Source organism: Pseudopipra pipra, chromosome Z (genome assembly GCF_036250125.1).
Source record: "Pseudopipra pipra isolate bDixPip1 chromosome Z, bDixPip1.hap1, whole genome shotgun sequence".
NCBI classification, from domain to species: Eukaryota; Metazoa; Chordata; class Aves; order Passeriformes; family Pipridae; genus Pseudopipra; species Pseudopipra pipra.
This window is the reverse complement of record NC_087581.1, coordinates 54,586,038-54,602,661: the sequence shown is the minus strand read 5'-3', so window position 1 is coordinate 54,602,661 and position 16,624 is coordinate 54,586,038. Positions and strand designations below refer to the sequence as shown.

At 39.4% G+C, this 16,624-nt stretch overlaps 1 protein-coding gene across 5 annotated transcripts in view; it reads right to left on the bottom strand.

Annotated features, from left to right (window-relative positions):
- Positions 1 to 12,336: 12,336 nt before the first annotated feature.
- The window catches only part of CEMIP2 (cell migration inducing hyaluronidase 2), a 51,352-nt gene continuing 47,064 nt past the window's right edge, over positions 12,337 to 16,624 (bottom strand). For all 5 annotated transcript variants that reach the window (XM_064642071.1, XM_064642070.1, XM_064642068.1 and 2 more), the window contains 3 exons: positions 16,093 to 16,241; positions 15,288 to 15,394; positions 12,337 to 14,622 (listed from right to left, as the gene is read on the bottom strand). In XM_064642071.1, coding sequence (XP_064498141.1) covers positions 14,426 to 14,622; positions 15,288 to 15,394; positions 16,093 to 16,241 — 453 coding nt within the window. In that variant the 3' untranslated portion in view covers positions 12,337 to 14,425. The remainder of the gene's footprint in view (positions 14,623 to 15,287; positions 15,395 to 16,092; positions 16,242 to 16,624) is intronic.

Sequence of the window (16,624 nt, the reverse complement as noted above, 5' to 3'; positions counted from 1 at the left end):
AACCCCGTTTGGGCATGGGCCGTGGAGGCTTAAGTTATGCTGGACCCTTTTGGATACTCTGCTGCTTTTAAGCTCACGTCCTGTCTGACGAGTGTACAAAATGCTACCAAATTACACGATACAAAGGCCGTATGATTCAAAGCTTAAGCTACCACTCATTTGTCAACAAAGTCTGCTATGACTCTAGAGAAATGAATACTTGCAACACGGATTCTCGGCAAATATGGGTGGCAAAAAATTTAGGAAAAAGGGGAACCAGGCTGGGACTTAGCTGTCCTAAAGGAGAGGAATGGATTTGTTTCACTCAAGAAGGCCATTGGGACATTTCTGACGGTGGTGGAATGCAGGACATGAAAAGGGAGGAAATAATAAAACAGAGGGTGCAAACTACATTGAAAGAAACCACACAAAGAAAGCCTTCCAACATAGGTGACTTGTACCAGAAATTGAAAGACAAACTAGGAGAGGATTGGCAACTCCCGGGTTATGGAACTAATCTATATATTGATTTAATGGAACATATTATTCAAACCCTGAATTTACCTAAGTGCTGGATTTGTAGTGGACCTTTGATGACAGAAGAGTGGCCCTGGAAAGGTACTAGTCTCACCCCATGGGAAATTTTAAAATGGAATCACTCCCAGAGAGCATCAGAATCTAGGCCCCAAGGTTGGATTCTAATTTCTGATGTAATTGAGCAAGAATGCATTGAACGGAGAGGTAGGGAAACATATAAAACTAAAGTAGGAGAGTCCCCATGCCTATCAGTGAAAATAATAAATACCACAGGAGAATACTGGTGGCCAAAGAAACCGTTAGGATATTGGACTAACAATATGACTGCAGATTGTGCTTGGCATGAGGAAGCTCAAAGCTGGTGGTGTAATGACACAGATGTGAAAAACCCTTTTGAGAGCATAAAAGAATTAAAATATATTGGGACCAAGCAAGTAGTACTGATTTAGAATGGGCAGCTCCAGAAGGATTATTTTAGATATGTGGAAAGCGAGCATATACACAGCTCCCTAAAGACTGGAGAGGAGTCTGTACACTAGGTATAATCCAACCAGGGTTCTTTTTGCTGCCCCCTGAAAAAGGTATGAGTTTAGGTGTACCTTTGTATGATGATTATGGAACCATACGCCGAGAAAAAAGGGAAGACATTGGGGGAACGCAAAAGTGGTACGATGATGAATGGTCTCCTGAAAGAATCATTGCTACTTACGGACCAGCTACTTAGGCCCAAGATGGGTCCTGGGGTTATCGAACCCCCATATACATGCTAAATAGGATTATCCGCCTCCAAGCAGTCATGGAAATAGTAGCCAATAAGACAGTTCAAACTCTGGATCTAATCACAAGTCAGCAATCAAAAACCCGAGCAGCTGTGTACCAGAATAGGCTCGCCTTAGATTATCTGTTAGCTGAGGAAGGGGGTGTGTGTGGTAAATTTAACACTTCGGATTGTTGCTTACAAATTGATGATAATAGACAGGCAGTTATGGATATTGCAAAGGATATCAGAAAACTGACTCATGTACCTGTACAAAAATGGAACTCCATGCTTGACAGCAAATGGTGGGATAACTTGTTAGGAACAGCTTGGTGGAAGAAAGTAGGATTCTTTCTGTTATGCGCGTTGGCCAGTATAATCTTTTTACCATGTTTAATCCCTTGTTTCATTAGATTGATAGTTTCTGTAGTACAAGGAATGCAAATATCCACAATGCCGATAGATCCAAAGACGGCTCAAAATGCTAAGATACTGTTGGTCACCAGAACTCCACCTTCTCGGGACGAAGAAAATGTCAAATTAATATTGTCCAGATTAGAACAAAAAAACTCGAATTAATAATTTTATGGAAAGAGGGGAGGGATTGTGATAAACTGAGAAAATAATTCGAGTTGATTGAGAAGAAACAGTGAAGGGTCAATATGACCTCGAGAGAAAAGAAAAACAAGTCGTAAAACTTAATTGGGCCCCTCTAAAGAGATAAAACAAGTTACCTCCCTTTTACCTTGTGTAGGATTTATAGTGAGACAATTTTGTTTAGTTAGATAGATAATAGGACCTTTCTTGAAATTTATAACTTTGTAGCAAAAACATCTGTTGAATGTCTGACTCAACAATGTGTAATGTTTATGCTTATGTATAATGAATATTCATGAAGTAGCTGGAAATAAATGTAGGACAACTATCTTCTTTGGGTGTGACAGGCGTTGGGAGTTGTTGGACCCCTTCCCTGATCACCCAGCGCTGAAATTGCTTTTATCATATAATAAAATTCTGATTGGAAATTGCCCGATTGGGTTTCTATTTCTCACAATGCATTTGACATCTGTTAAAAAAACCCTGATCCTGGAGGAAGAACTCTGGAACAGGCAAGGAAGAAAGGACTCAGATGCCCCTCCTGATATGCTGTGCCAGGAAATGGATGGGGCCTGTGCCCCTGCACAGTATTTAAAGCAGATACGTAGGCACTGGGTTAGGGATAAACAACTCCATAGGAGTCAGCTATAGTGCGTTTGGACCAGGCTGCTATTGCATTTACCAGCTGTCAGCAAACATCCCAGTGCAGTTGCTGTCCTCTGTCTCCATCTGTACCTTTCAATCTGATACTGAAAGTCTGAAGCTATCTTTATTGCCATGCATATCTGCTCTTCAGGGTCCACAGACTAATGTTTGATAGAAGCATAGCTTTAAAAGAAAAAACAAAACCCTATGTAACTGAGAAAACCAGACTCTTACCTCCCAACCAAGTTCAATTTCCAGTGCATTGTTGCCATACTTTATTCAAGAGGCCACAGCTCTTGAGGTTCTGTTGTTGTTTTTTCAATTACAATGTAAAATGGCTTGAGAGCTATGGCAGAGCTATCTGAGAACTTCTCTGCTTGTTGATTAAACCATGATCCTCACTCATGCTGACTGACAGCCTCAGATTTTATTAAACAGCCTACTCTCAGGTTTTTGTTTGAAAATGGACATCTGTTGGAGACTTTATCTGAGTAACATCTGGAGTTTAATGCTCACATTGGAGTGGGAGCTAAGAAAAATCTCTTCTGAATAATTTGTGATCTCTCTTTTAATCCTTCCTTCATTTCCCCAGTGCTCTCACCCAAGATACTCTTTAATCTGCATCCATGACAATGCATGCTTTATGTTTCTTATTGTGAAGCTCAACTGATAACTCCAATTAGGTTCACCCAAAGGTTATTCTAATTCCCTCCATCAAGATTTCAATTTAGAGGCTCCCACTAACCCATTAATTAAAGTGACCTTTTTTTTATTATAGAAGCTTCACCTTAATCAGTTAATGTGATGGCAAACTTTTCTTTGTTGCTTTGCCTAGCAGGGAAGTCTTGCTGAGAAGATACAATATCTACTGGACTGGTGCCAAGTAGTAAATTGCTTCTGGTTCCAAGCATGCTGGAGCTGTAAACACCATAGCAAGTGACCTCTCCCAGGCTGGCTCCTATCTACTCACCATTAAAGGCTGCAGCTGAGACACACAAAAAACACCTTTTGCAAATAAGCACAAGCCTCTCAGGGTCTGAGACACCCTGTAGTAGTTAACGGTCCTAAAGGCTCAAGAAAAAATGTGCTTCAAAGAAGTCTCACTTGAAAATGTTTCACTTCAGAAATATTTGATTACAGATTCTCTTTATTTCTGGGCTGCTCAGCCACATCCTTTCTCTCTCTGTCTGCTGGCTCCTGCCAGGCAGCTGTGACACCTCTACTTCGCTTCTGGGAGCTTGTGTATGTTTTCTCTGAGTGTGAGACCAAAATGTGCACAGAGGGCTTTTTCTGCATCTGTTGGCAGCGCTTGTAAAATCAATAGGAGTAAATTTTGGTTTTGCACATCATAGAGCTTCTTGTTTCATGAGCACTACCTAACTGGAGGTACAAAAATGTAACTTCACTGGTCAAAACACTCCATAGCTTCATGCCAACCTTTCCTTGAACCTTTCTCTTCATGCCAACCTTTCTCTTCCTCCTTCAGAAGAGAACTTCCCTTTTTGTGGTAATATTTCCAGAAAAATTATTTTGCTAGCAAATATATTCAACTGCGTAAATTTGTTTTTCTATAGGTGTTACCTTTTGATCTAATGTCTCATTCCATAAAGCCACTCTCATCTGTTAGGATGAGAGCATGCATAACTCTTTCTGAAATCAGATGCGATAACTGTGTTGAAAGCTGGAGCAATTGCTACTCTGTAGCTCTGCAATAAATTATGCTGTGGCATAACAGAGGAAGGAAATCAGTAGCCACTGTACTTGTTTGTACTTGCTCGGCCACTGCCTTGGCCTAACATCCTCTGTTCCCTGGCCCCTTTTACGGAAGAGCTGTTTCCTGCACAGAAACCTATTCCTGTTTGTGACATACTTTATCTGAAAAAGAAAAATCATGCCAGCATTTACAGATATTTCTTTCCTAAACTCATTCTCTTTCATGATAAATCAACTCTCTTTCTGGGTATTCTGTGATCGCCCCCACATTTTCTCTGGGACAGTCTCACACACCCCACAAAAGAAGCTTTCTGGATGAACTTTGGTGACTTGCCTGGAAATTAAACTATTTCTATATATAACTATGGCCTTAGAGTTCAAAACCAGACCTGAAGATTTGGATATCCCATTCCTAATGCATTATGTACACATGGACTGCACTTTCTTGCTATCAGTATGATTGGTTTTCTGTCTTCCAAAAAATTAGGTACAATTATATCCAGGCAAGCTGTACTACAGCAAATGTATCAATGCTAAGGAGGATGCAGAGAAATCTGCAAAAGTCAGTAAGCACCCTCACACATACACATTTCTTGCTACCTGTTACATTGAGAAAGGGTTTTTTCAGTTTTTTTTCTTTTTTCTTTTAATTGAAAATCTCACAGATGGCTCCTCTGCATGTAGTTGGGTTCATTATTTGTTTATGATGGAGTTTTACAGATCCAACGTAAGAACTTGGCTTACAAGTAGTAGAAGTTAAAGCAAGAGTTAATAGACTACAAAAAGAGAAGCAGAATTAAACACTCTCTTTAAGTACAAATTGCCAAATTACTTCTGCAACAGTTATGAACAAAACCCCGCACTTGAATTCAAACAGTTGTTCCTATGACTTTAAGCGCATGTAGCTCATTGTTCACAAGTTAAACATCTATTAGATGACAATTTAAAATGGGTAATGACTGCCTTTAGAGATCAAGGATTTGCTTGCATCTATACTGTTGTGTCTCTGCCTAGCGAGAAACTTCATCTCACTATGTATTTTCACTTTGCAGGTATATTCTAGCAAATGACATGTCTCTGTTCAACTTCATTACTTTTGTGTAACATGTCTGAGAATTCTTAATGTTTACAATCAAGGCACAGTGTGTTTGGGTCTTTTAAGTCCTTGACCAGAATTTTGTTAACTACAGGTGTGGGTTCACATATTGGTTGTCCTGTGTGTATAGCCATCTGTGAGAGAGAAAACACGATTTTGACTTACATTTACCCCACACTGTGCTCCTAACAGAGCACTTGCTTCTCTATTAAGCTCTGTGTTGAGGCTTCATGCCCTGGGGCCCTCCAGCAATGAGTGTTCCTTAACAACCTCAGTATAAATTCCTGGCAATTTGTAATGTCATTTACTCTTTCATAGATCCTGAGCATCACGCTTGCACAGGAGAAGAAGGGAACTGTTTGCATACAAAAAATATTTTTGTAAATTAGGATATTCTTTGGGAAATAGAATAATACAGTTATTTACAAACTCATGTATTAAACACATATAAATTTAGAAACAGCAGTTCACTAAAGACCCTGGTTTACTACTTGTATAATCAGTAACTGCTAAGCATATGTTTATTATTGTGAACTTCATTTATTAGCTTCATTTTGAAAACTGAGCTTATGTGTCACTACTAACGATGTCATGGAATTTGTGTAGGACTGCCTGGGATGGGGGCATGTGACGGGGGGGGGAAGAGTGCACAGTGACTTAAGTGGGAAAATAATGAAGTATCATAAGAAAAAACTCCAACCAATTTTTTCTATAAAGAGTGGATGTCAATATTTCTAAGTTTCATCTTGACACTCACTCTAATTCCATAATCAGGACTGTAAAGTCTGCTTAATTAATTAATTAATTAAACATGATAGCTATGGAAGAATTCAAACCCACAATTCACAGATTATAAAGGGCCTGTTTGATACTCAACAAGCAACACTGCACCCAAAAATAGGTAGTGGAGGTCAACATTTTTACACAAATTCTGAGCTACTAATTCCTTCAGTTTGACACTGAGAGGCTGTGAGGTCTCCCTCACTGGAGATATTCAAGAACCATCTGGGCACAATCCTGTGCCATGTGCTCCGGGATGACCCTGCCTGAGCAGGGAGGTTGGATCAGAGCACTCATTGCAGTCCCTTCCAACCTGACGCAGTCTGTGATTCTGTGACACAGTGTCCCACACCTGATGTCTATTTGCCAAAGATATTTCTATGCATCTCTCTAATTTTGAACATGTTGCTACAATGTGAGTCAGAGGGACCAGAGAATTTAAAGAAAGAAGTATATTTTGAGTAATGACTCTGTTAAAGGAGTGTCACAAATGAATGTATTAGGCAGCTCAAGGAATCACTGGCAAAGGCATCAGTAAAAGCAGGTTTAATATAAAAGAGAAAGGGTGACAGAGTTCATTGGCAAAGTTCACTCTACTATTTACTGGATAGTTAAGCACATAGAGAAAAATCAGACTAAAATCTAAATCAATCAATCTAAACATAAAATTGACCTAAAATTCCATACATAGAGACTGGGAATGAAAAGAAGGGTAAGGATGGGAAAGGGTAAAGATTAAAAGGAATAAGGGAGATTCTCCCATTTAGTTACAAGGTTCAGAGTGGACCCCCTTGCCAAAATGAGTCCCGGACTTGATCAACAGTTTAGGCCTAAAGGTTTTAACAACACTTAAACTTAACAGCACTCAAGTGAGAGCCTAATTTAAATAATATAACAAATGATTCTATTGAATTTAATACAAGCACAACCAAGCACAACAGTAACTCACTTACAGGTCTAACTTCTTTACAAATCTAACATACTTAAGAATATATGAGAGCAGTATTCTCAGTACATTTGCTATGGCATATTCACACTTGCATGCATACAGACCTAAAGGAGTTAAAAGGTACATATACCTGCGAAAAATCCCCTCAAGTTCAGTGAAGTACTGACATGGGATGCCTTTGCACCTTCTCAACATGTGAAGGGTTGAGCCTCGAGGAGTGGGGGTATCAGCGTTTGGTGGCATCCTCTGAGTATGGCAAGATGGAAAGTTTGCTTGCTCCGAGGTGCCCACTCAGAAGGAGATTTCTGGTCATAGCCACTGTAGTACAGGGAAGTTCACAGGGTCTCACTTAGGACCACTCTTTATGGGCACAAGACAGTTAGCTTTAGTCATAGTAATTTTCCATGTCAAGGCCGAGGCCTAATGAGCATTTCTGAAATCAGTGCAGCACAAGGAGGCAGCGAGGGGATGCACCACCACAAAGAGACAGATTACATTTTGAAAATCAAGTCAGGCTGGGTACACTATAAGGGTGGGAAAACAGGAGAGGTGCAACCCATTCTCTAAGATAGTTTGGAAACAGATTTAATGGAAAAGAAGGATTGACAGTTACTCAGAGAAATTCACAGGCAGCAAAACATTGGAAATATCAGAAATGGAAAATTCTGTGGGAATCTGATACTTAAGCAGAGCAGCATCCCAGCCCTTAAGAACTGAAAGTGGTGAAGAGAACCCTCTCCCTATAAAGAAAAAGGAAAAATATGTGAATGGCTTTTAGAGAAAAGAGACTGTGAACAAATTTTTCTTGTATCTTCATTTGTTTTCTTTCATGTCCAGCTATTAAAGCCTGACATGAGTTCTTATATATCTGCTCACTTGCAAAAAGAACCCAGTGGCAATTGGGCATGCTGCTAAGATTCATGTGATTACAGATACTCATACCTTCTAACACTTTGTATTTCACTCTCATGAAAGACAGAAAAATATGATAGCAATAAATGAATGTTAAAAAAAAAACTTAAACAAAGCATGCTGCCACATGGAAATCTGTATTACACTATTAAAAAACTAAAAACAGAAATGTGCAATATAGACTTCTGAGTGATGTTCATCATAGAATAATTTCTCAGAAATAGGAATGAGACCACAGATAACTGCAGTGTTGACTGCTGTTACTGAGAACATACACCAGACATTTGCACCAGAGTTGAAGGAAAAGTATTAGATCATAGTTCACACCCTACAGATGGAATAAACCATCTTCCGCTGAAGAACCTCATGGATATTAAAAAGATGATATCATCGTCTGATATCCATCCCTAAAAGCTACCAATTACACAAAACACACCCTGAAATAATTTTAGTGTATCTGTTGAAAATGTCACTGGAAATTCTGCATAGAAAGAGAATTGTATTTCTAACTGTTTACAGCAGGTCTCTTTTATGGAGTTTTCCAAAAGCTCTATATGCCTTTGCTAACCTGTTGTCTATCTCTCCGTCAATCTTACCGTCCAAGGAGATGATGCTACCTAGGTAATTAAATTGCTGGACTGATTTGAGCACTGATTCACCAATGGTGATATGGGGATGATGGAAGACTTCCTGAGGTGCAGGTTGATAGAAAACTTCTGTCTTCTTTAAGCTGACTTCCAGCCCAAAAAGCTCAGCAGCGTCTGCAAAGCAGGATGTTAAACGCTGCAGAGCTACTTCTGTGTGGGCGACGAGGGCGGCGTCATCAGCATAGAGCAGCTCCCAGACAAGATGATTTAAGGTCTTAGTGTGGGCCTTCAGTTGCCTTAGGTTGAATAGGTTACCATCAGTATGATATCGAATGTAGATACCTTCCTATGGTAAGATTGACGGGGAGATAGACAACAGGTTAGCAAAGGCATACAGTGCTTTCGGAAAACTCCATAAAAGAGTTTGGCGTAATAAACACTTGAAGAAAAGTACCAAGATCACAGAGCCATAGTGCTGTCTACTCTTTTATATGGTTCCGAATCATGGGTCATCTACCGCCATCACCTGCGTCTCCTAGAACGCTTCCATCAATGCTGTCTCCGCACAATCCTAAACATCCACTGATCAGATTATGTGACCAATACATCTGTTCTAGAACAAGCAGCAGTCACAAGTATTGAGGCCATGTTGCTGAGAACACAGCTGCGTTGGGCAGGGCACGTCTCCAGGATGAAGGACCACCGCCTCCCTAAGATCTTGCTTTGTGGTGAACTTGTCACCGACTGCTGCAAGAGAGGAGCCCCGAAGAGAAGATACAAGGACTCCTGAACCAACATCTCAGCCTTGGCCATATTGACCAAGGTAACTGGTCTACTCTGGCCTCCAATTGAGAGGCCTGGAGACACACCATCTATAATGCTGCTGATGCCTTTGAGAACGCATGCAGAATCACTCTTGAGGAGAAAAGACAATGCAGAAAGAATCGTGCCTCGCGGAATATACCTCCTAAGGAGTCTTTCTGCTGTGCCTTTTGCAATCGGACATGTCTATCTCGCATTGGCCTTATTAGCCACCAGCGTGCTTGTGACAAATGTGGATAGAGCCTTTCCCAAATCTTCATTCGTGAAGCCCAGCCGTGAGAGCAGGTCTATCACAGCATTATTACTTAGATACTTGCACACACAATCTCAAAATGTCATTTTGTTTTTATTTTCCATTTAGAAGAAATTATACTTAAAGACAGGTCTTCATATGTTTTAAGAACATTTCCTCAGAAAAAGATTATACATTAGTATATTCATCTGTCAACCCATTCAACCTGGAATAAGATAAACAGAGAATCTGCCTCCCAGGCAAGGCAATTAAGTCTGCTTTGTACTTTTAAATACAATAGAAAAAAGTTAAAAAGTTAAAAAGTTGGCCTTAAAGGAGAAAGCTTATACAGATTGATTACTTCGAAATTTCTCTGTGATCCAACCAAGCCAATTTCTCACTAGAACACCGAATGTGACAGCTGCAAACCTTTCAAAAAGAGCACAAGTCTCTCTGAATTTTTTCAGTATGGGTTCAGAAAAAACCACAGGATGATGTAACAGAAAAGGCTATGCTGATCTCCGGAGATCCCAAGATTGCTTTCTCCCAAAATTCATAGATTCATAGCATGGTTTAGGCTGGAAGGGACCTCAAAGATCATTTCCTTCCAACTGCCTCTGCCAGGGGCAGGGACACCTTCCACTTGACCAGGTCGCTCAAAGCCCCACCCAACCTGGCCTTGAACACTTCCAGGGGCGGGGCACCCACAACTTCCCTCGGCTACCTGTTCCAGTGCCTCACTACCTGCTCAGTAAAGAATTTCTTCCTAACATCTGATCTAAAGCTACCCTCTTTCAGTTTAAAGCCATTCCCCCTTGTTCTATCACTATGTGCCCTTGTACAAGACCCTCTTCAGCACTCCTGTACCCTTAAGTACTAGAAGGCAGCAATAATGTTTCCTCTCTCTAAAATTTTTTCCATTATATCCAGTAATAATTTTTTTTTCAGAATTTCATCACATAAAAAAGTAGAGGTGGAATTCTATGACCAGACAAGCTTTTTTGTTTTTTCAAGTTACAATTGTTAGTACAAATTTAATCTGCAAAATTGGAGTATTCCCAGGCCATAAAATTAAAAGGCTCATAAATTCTCAAGTCAAAGGTGGCCTCATATACTTGAACACTGAGTATTATCTTAGAGTTTTAACTAGCCCAAGACACAGAACAATGATAAGGCATTAGAAAAGAAAAATATGTTTGTGAAGTCTAGGAAAGCATCATAGAATCACAGAATCATAGAATCAGCCGGGTTGGAAAGGACCTCTGAGATCATCAAATCCAACCCCTGATCCACTACCACCGTGGTTACTAGACCATGGCACTAAGTGCCACATCCAGGATAAAACCTTCCCTTTAAGTGCTAAAACAAGTATGACCAGCAGAGGTGGAAAAGTAATGACTGGGAAAAGCTCACATAAATGCAATTTTGAAGTTCAAATGCTACTGTTTTTCGTTGCATTTCATAGATGTTCAGTCACTAAGGATTACCTTAAACAAATACAACCACGACAAACTGTTTTAAGACCTTCACTGAGCAGTGTACCATAAGATACAGCTATCATCAAATCCAGTTAGTGTGCTTTTCAGTCAGACCTGGATGACTATCCTTAGATTTACATTCTTCCTACATAATGTGAAAAGGAGTTGAGGAGAAGCAGAGGAAATGATGGGACTTGCCCCAAACAGGAAAACTTATTTTCATGTCATGTGTCAGAAGTTATCTGGGACCTCAGCTGTCCCTGTCCCACAATATGCAGAACTAAATCTGTATTTTACTACAGCACATCCTTGCCATAATTCCCGGCCCCTTAGGGATAGGTCTCCCCATTCCTCATATAATGAATTTTGAGCAGTGCCTTTGCCCAGAGAGAGCCTTTGTCAATCTGCTACCTGCTCCAAGTAGTTTATTTATTCTTTTGTTGTTTCTTGTTTTTTAATTTCTTTACAGCATGATGACACCATTTGAGCAAGGAATGGAAATCAATCTATTTGTATACAAAGCCTGAGCATGAAGAGGAAATTACAATGCCTTTTGGAATGGGTTTAGGGCAGAGATGCCTCACTTTTAAGGTCTCACTGAGTTTCAGACATGAAAAGTGGGTGACTCAGCCCTTGCAGGCTATGGTGGTTGGAGTGCTTGAAAAGAGAGGCCAAGCACATTAGTGATTTTTACTGCCCACAACCACAGCATCAGCCTGGCAGGCATTGCTAGAGAAGGCCCAGGACACGAGCTGTCCAAAAGCAGGGTTAGTTAAAGCTGCTCCTCCACAGCCACTCTGGCAATCAGTTCTACTGCTTGACCACCCACTCAGTATAAAAACTTTCCTTTTGTTTTTGTGGAATTGCCTGCATTTCAATGTGTGCCCACGGCCTCTTGTTCTCTACTGGGCACCATTCAGAACAGGTTGGGTCCATCTTCTTTGCTCCCCCACCAGGTAGTTAAAGACATGGACAGGAAGCCCCTGAGGGCTGCTCTGCTCGCCCTTGCAAGCTGATATTACTCTACACTCAGCAGCTCAGACTTAAGAGATGCCTGAGTTTTGAGACAGGCCCATAACTTCAGTCACCATCAGTGTCTCCATTCAGAGACAAGTTAGGCATACTGGGAAAGAAGAGTAGGATATGCTCCAAAATTTCATAGGTAAATTGGTGTTTGAAACAAAATAGTTTATTTTATTCACACAGCACATATTATAAAATCACTAGATACAAGAACAGAAGACACCTAAACTTTTATTGCCTTGTCAGATGTAAGAATTTATTTATGTCATTTATTAAGTGTTTAAATTTACACCAAAAGACAATTCTTCAACTTCAGGTCAAATTGTTCATCTGTAAGCCCTACATCAGAATATTCTTGAGACTTCCAAGGACAATTTTTACTAGACAGCTTAGAACAGCAGAATTTCATAAATAATGGCCAACCTCACAAGCCTGAGGGTCACAACCTCATCATTATTTCCTTGCTGAGCATAACCCACAAAACAGAGGAAGTCTTAAAGCCATTTAAATCCCCAAACACTACCACTACTGCACTCAGAGCATTTAAATCATGTTGCCCTGCATTAATAACACCAAACATTATAACTAGTCAAAGATTTACCACATCTTCCCCTACCAAAATGACATCTTTTTTTTTTTTTAAACATTACAAGACCAACTTATACTCAGAATATTAAAGCAACTGCAAAATACACAATCATCCATTTGGCTTGGTTTTACAATAAAAATAATGTCAGTAATCTATTAGTTAACTTCATCTCTTTTGTTGTGCTGCTTTCCCCTCCCTTCTCACTTAGGAAACTACATTAGACCAGGCAGTTAAATTGTAGCACTGAGGTAGCATATTTCAACTGAACAGAATAATAGGTCTGCTACTGTGCCTCCTCTCCTTTAAAGCACAAAAAAAAAATCCCCACAGTTTTTTAACTTCTTTGGAGAAGACAGGCATATAGCTCATTTGCAACAGCCACTGCATTTTGAATTCAAAGCACAAAGAGTCTCTGAATGGTAGATACATGTAAAATGAATGAGAAAATATACAAGGAATTATGTCAGTTTTTTTAGAACTAGGGTTACATTTTAGCTCTATGGTACCTATTGTTCCCTATTTGAAAATGCATCTTTACAGTCCCTGAAATTTAATTTCAAAGACTAGGATCCTGAAAAGGGGCAACTGTGCCTCTGTTCATCTAAATGATTTTCACGCTATCTGCAGGAAGGGCCAAATAATTGCAACAAAACCAGAAAAAAATCAAACAGACTTAATATGAAGTCAATAGGAATTAACAACATGAGTATACTAAAAGGATCAAAGTTAAGGCAAAAGATGTAACCTGAATGAACTGAAGATATATGCCTGAATGAACTGAGAGCACTTTCTGTTTATTTATAAGTTAAAGCTGGGATAGCCTATCAAATTAAAAAAAAAAAAATCACTGCAGGAGTAGAAACTTAGTTTCCTAACAAATTGAGATTAACAGAATCTCAGCTTTGTCCTTCTAGCTACAAGCTTTAAAAGACTAAGCTGAAGTCAAACTGTACTCGAGACTGCAGCCTTAAAATCTAGACTATTTACTACAATAACTCTCACAGACACATCTGTGTATTCAGCGGGAATAATAAACAATGATCCTAAAGAACAGTAGTAATTTCCTGTTCTGCATGCCATGCTGGTACACATAGCCTTGTAAAACTCTGTTGCATGGTACACAATCCTCACCCAGCCCCAGGCTGGATCTTTGAATTCCCCCCTCCATCTTTCACACAGAAAGTAAAAATTTTACTGCAATTAAAACCCCTTAAATCAGCTACCTGCATAAGGGAAACTGGGTTTTAACATGCTGGAAAGCAGACTGAAAATGTAACTAAGCTGACTGCTAAATTAACTCTTAAAAAAACACCTAAACAGCTGAGGGAAAATGTGTAAGTTATAATGATCAATTCAAGCTGCTTATGGAAACATTAATGTAAATCATTCAAGTAATCCAAGATGCACTCCAACATCTGTTATTAAAAATTTAAGGCTTTTATGAACACCGTCTTACATACAAAAGGAGTAATAAACAGAACAAAATCGTTTACAGTAAATACAAACATCTGAAAAATCTCTGAAACCTGTTTATACAAATACTAATAAATTCTTTAATATTTTATACAACTAGAAGGTGCACAGATTGGCATTCAAGCAGTCAATGCTGGCAAACATCTGTCAGACAATAACATGATTTACTTGGGTAACAATATAGTTTAAAATGCCATAAATTAAAAAATAAGTTAGTTCACATTTTTTCCCCAGCTTTTATGTACATCTTAAATCTTTAACGAGATCTTGTAGCCTTCTTCAGAAGCTCGAGGTCTTTCCGTCGGCTTTTGATTGCTCTGGCACAGCCATACTCTTCCAGTTGTAAAGGGATATACTTTTCTATCTGAACGAGCCCATGCCCAGCAGGACCAGTAAACAGCTTAATCCAGGATGGCTTAAAGCTTCCTCTGAAGCCCAGGAAGGCCAGGCTTCCTGTGACAAAAACAGCTCAGCATTACTAAACCAGCCAAGCTCATTGAAGCACAATACATGACCGGTTAGGAAGAAAAGGGCATGTTCCTTCAAAATTCTCTCCCCCACATTATTCAGAACATTAATCCACTCTCAGCTACAAACATACCTCACAAGGAAATACTGATTTGCAATTTCCTTTTTCAATATACAATATTAAATAGTCTGAAATCTTAATTTGAAAACACAGCTAATTGGACAGCTAGAAAACCTGCTTTCTGAGACACAAATTGTGCCAAGGCTCTGAATGGACAAGAGCTACCCCATGTGGCTTTATAAAGTCATCATCCCTCAAAATACCAAGAGCTGTTCATTTCTAGCTTCAAATTTTGTTACAACAGGAAACACTAGCCAGGCACAGGAGATTGCTTAAAAACAGATATGCTGGGTGAGGCACAAAATACAGGCTTCACGAAAAAACTCCAGGACTCTTTTTGTATAATCCACAGGCACAAAGAACTGCAACAGTCATTTCTCTGTTTCTGCAGAAGCCCACACCAGTGCAAACTGGCAACCACTCACCGCCAGCTGCATCCTTTACACACACCCCATGACAAACCCACCACGCCAACATAAACACACAGACCAAGGTGGTGTCAAAGAAAATGTGCAAAATTTCCACCAACCGTTGCTCTGAAGATAAGGTGGTTTCGCTGTCCCCAGGGACATTAAGGCTTCTGCTAAATTATTAGGAATTTCTAAATCACCTCTTGTGCTCAGTAGAACAATAGACCTGCAGTAGAAACAGTGCAGAGACAGCAGCTGTTATAAACACAACATTTTTTTAATATTCTGCTACATGTCTTTACAGCTAGCTGGTCTCATAGTCCACTTCTTTAAGAGTACTCATGACATGGAAACAGTCAACCCTTTCTGAAAGCAGTACTAAAATTTTTCATTTTTAAACTGACTTTAAAATGTAACTTCAAAATCACTGTAAAGTGGTATTTAAACACAGTTTAATATTTTGTATCAAAAAATTAAGTTTAGATATTAATCCCTAATAAGCATATTAGAATGGTGATTTTTTTTCTGACACCAACTTTTTATCTTTCTTTAATGATAAGTAATTTTCTCCCTATGGAGAGAGAACAATATGATATCTTTCACATAGTCCTTGCCAGTGTCCTTATTAAACAAAAAGTTACTGTTTTACACAAAGAAGCGTTATTACATGATGTTTAGTTAAGAAAACAAGGTGAAAGACAGGCAATACCACAAAATCAAAAATGTTCAAAATTTGCTTTATTTTCTTAAATAAGGCTAAACTGTCTGTTAACACGCTCCTGTGTTTGCCCTTTTCCCTCAACCTAGATATCTCTTTTGCTCACTTTCAGTGCTGCTGTATAGACACCATTATGTTAAATCCTCATCAGAGAACGGAGCTACAGCGTACAGGACATATTGGAAATAAATGGTCATTACGCATACCTTTGTGGAATTCCAGATTTTAAATATCCACCTACATGCTTAATGTCTATTCCAGAAAATAATTTGCTTCCCAACACTGTGCCAGCGCAGGCATCTATTATAACAGTAAGTATACCATTATCCTTGAAGGAAAACATGGTGTCATTGACCTGAATGGGAGAAAAAACAGAGAGAGAATAAAGTTTTTCTTCCTTTCTTAAAGTTAATATGAATCAAAGAGCAATTCTACTACATTCAGTGTTAATGTTATTCTAGTTTAGACACAGTGGTATACTCATTATCATCCTCACGGCTAGGCTTCGCGAACGAAGACTTGGGAAGGGCTCTGCCCACGTTTGTTACAAGCGCGTTGGTGGCTAAAAAGGCCAATACAAGATAGACATGTCCGGTTGCAAAAGGCACAGCAGAAAGACTCCTTAGGTGGTATATTCCGCGAGGCACGATTCTTTCTGCGTTGTCTTTTCTCCTCGAGAGTCATCCTGTGTGCTTTCTCAAAAGCATCAGCACCGTTATAGATGGTGTGTCTCCAGGC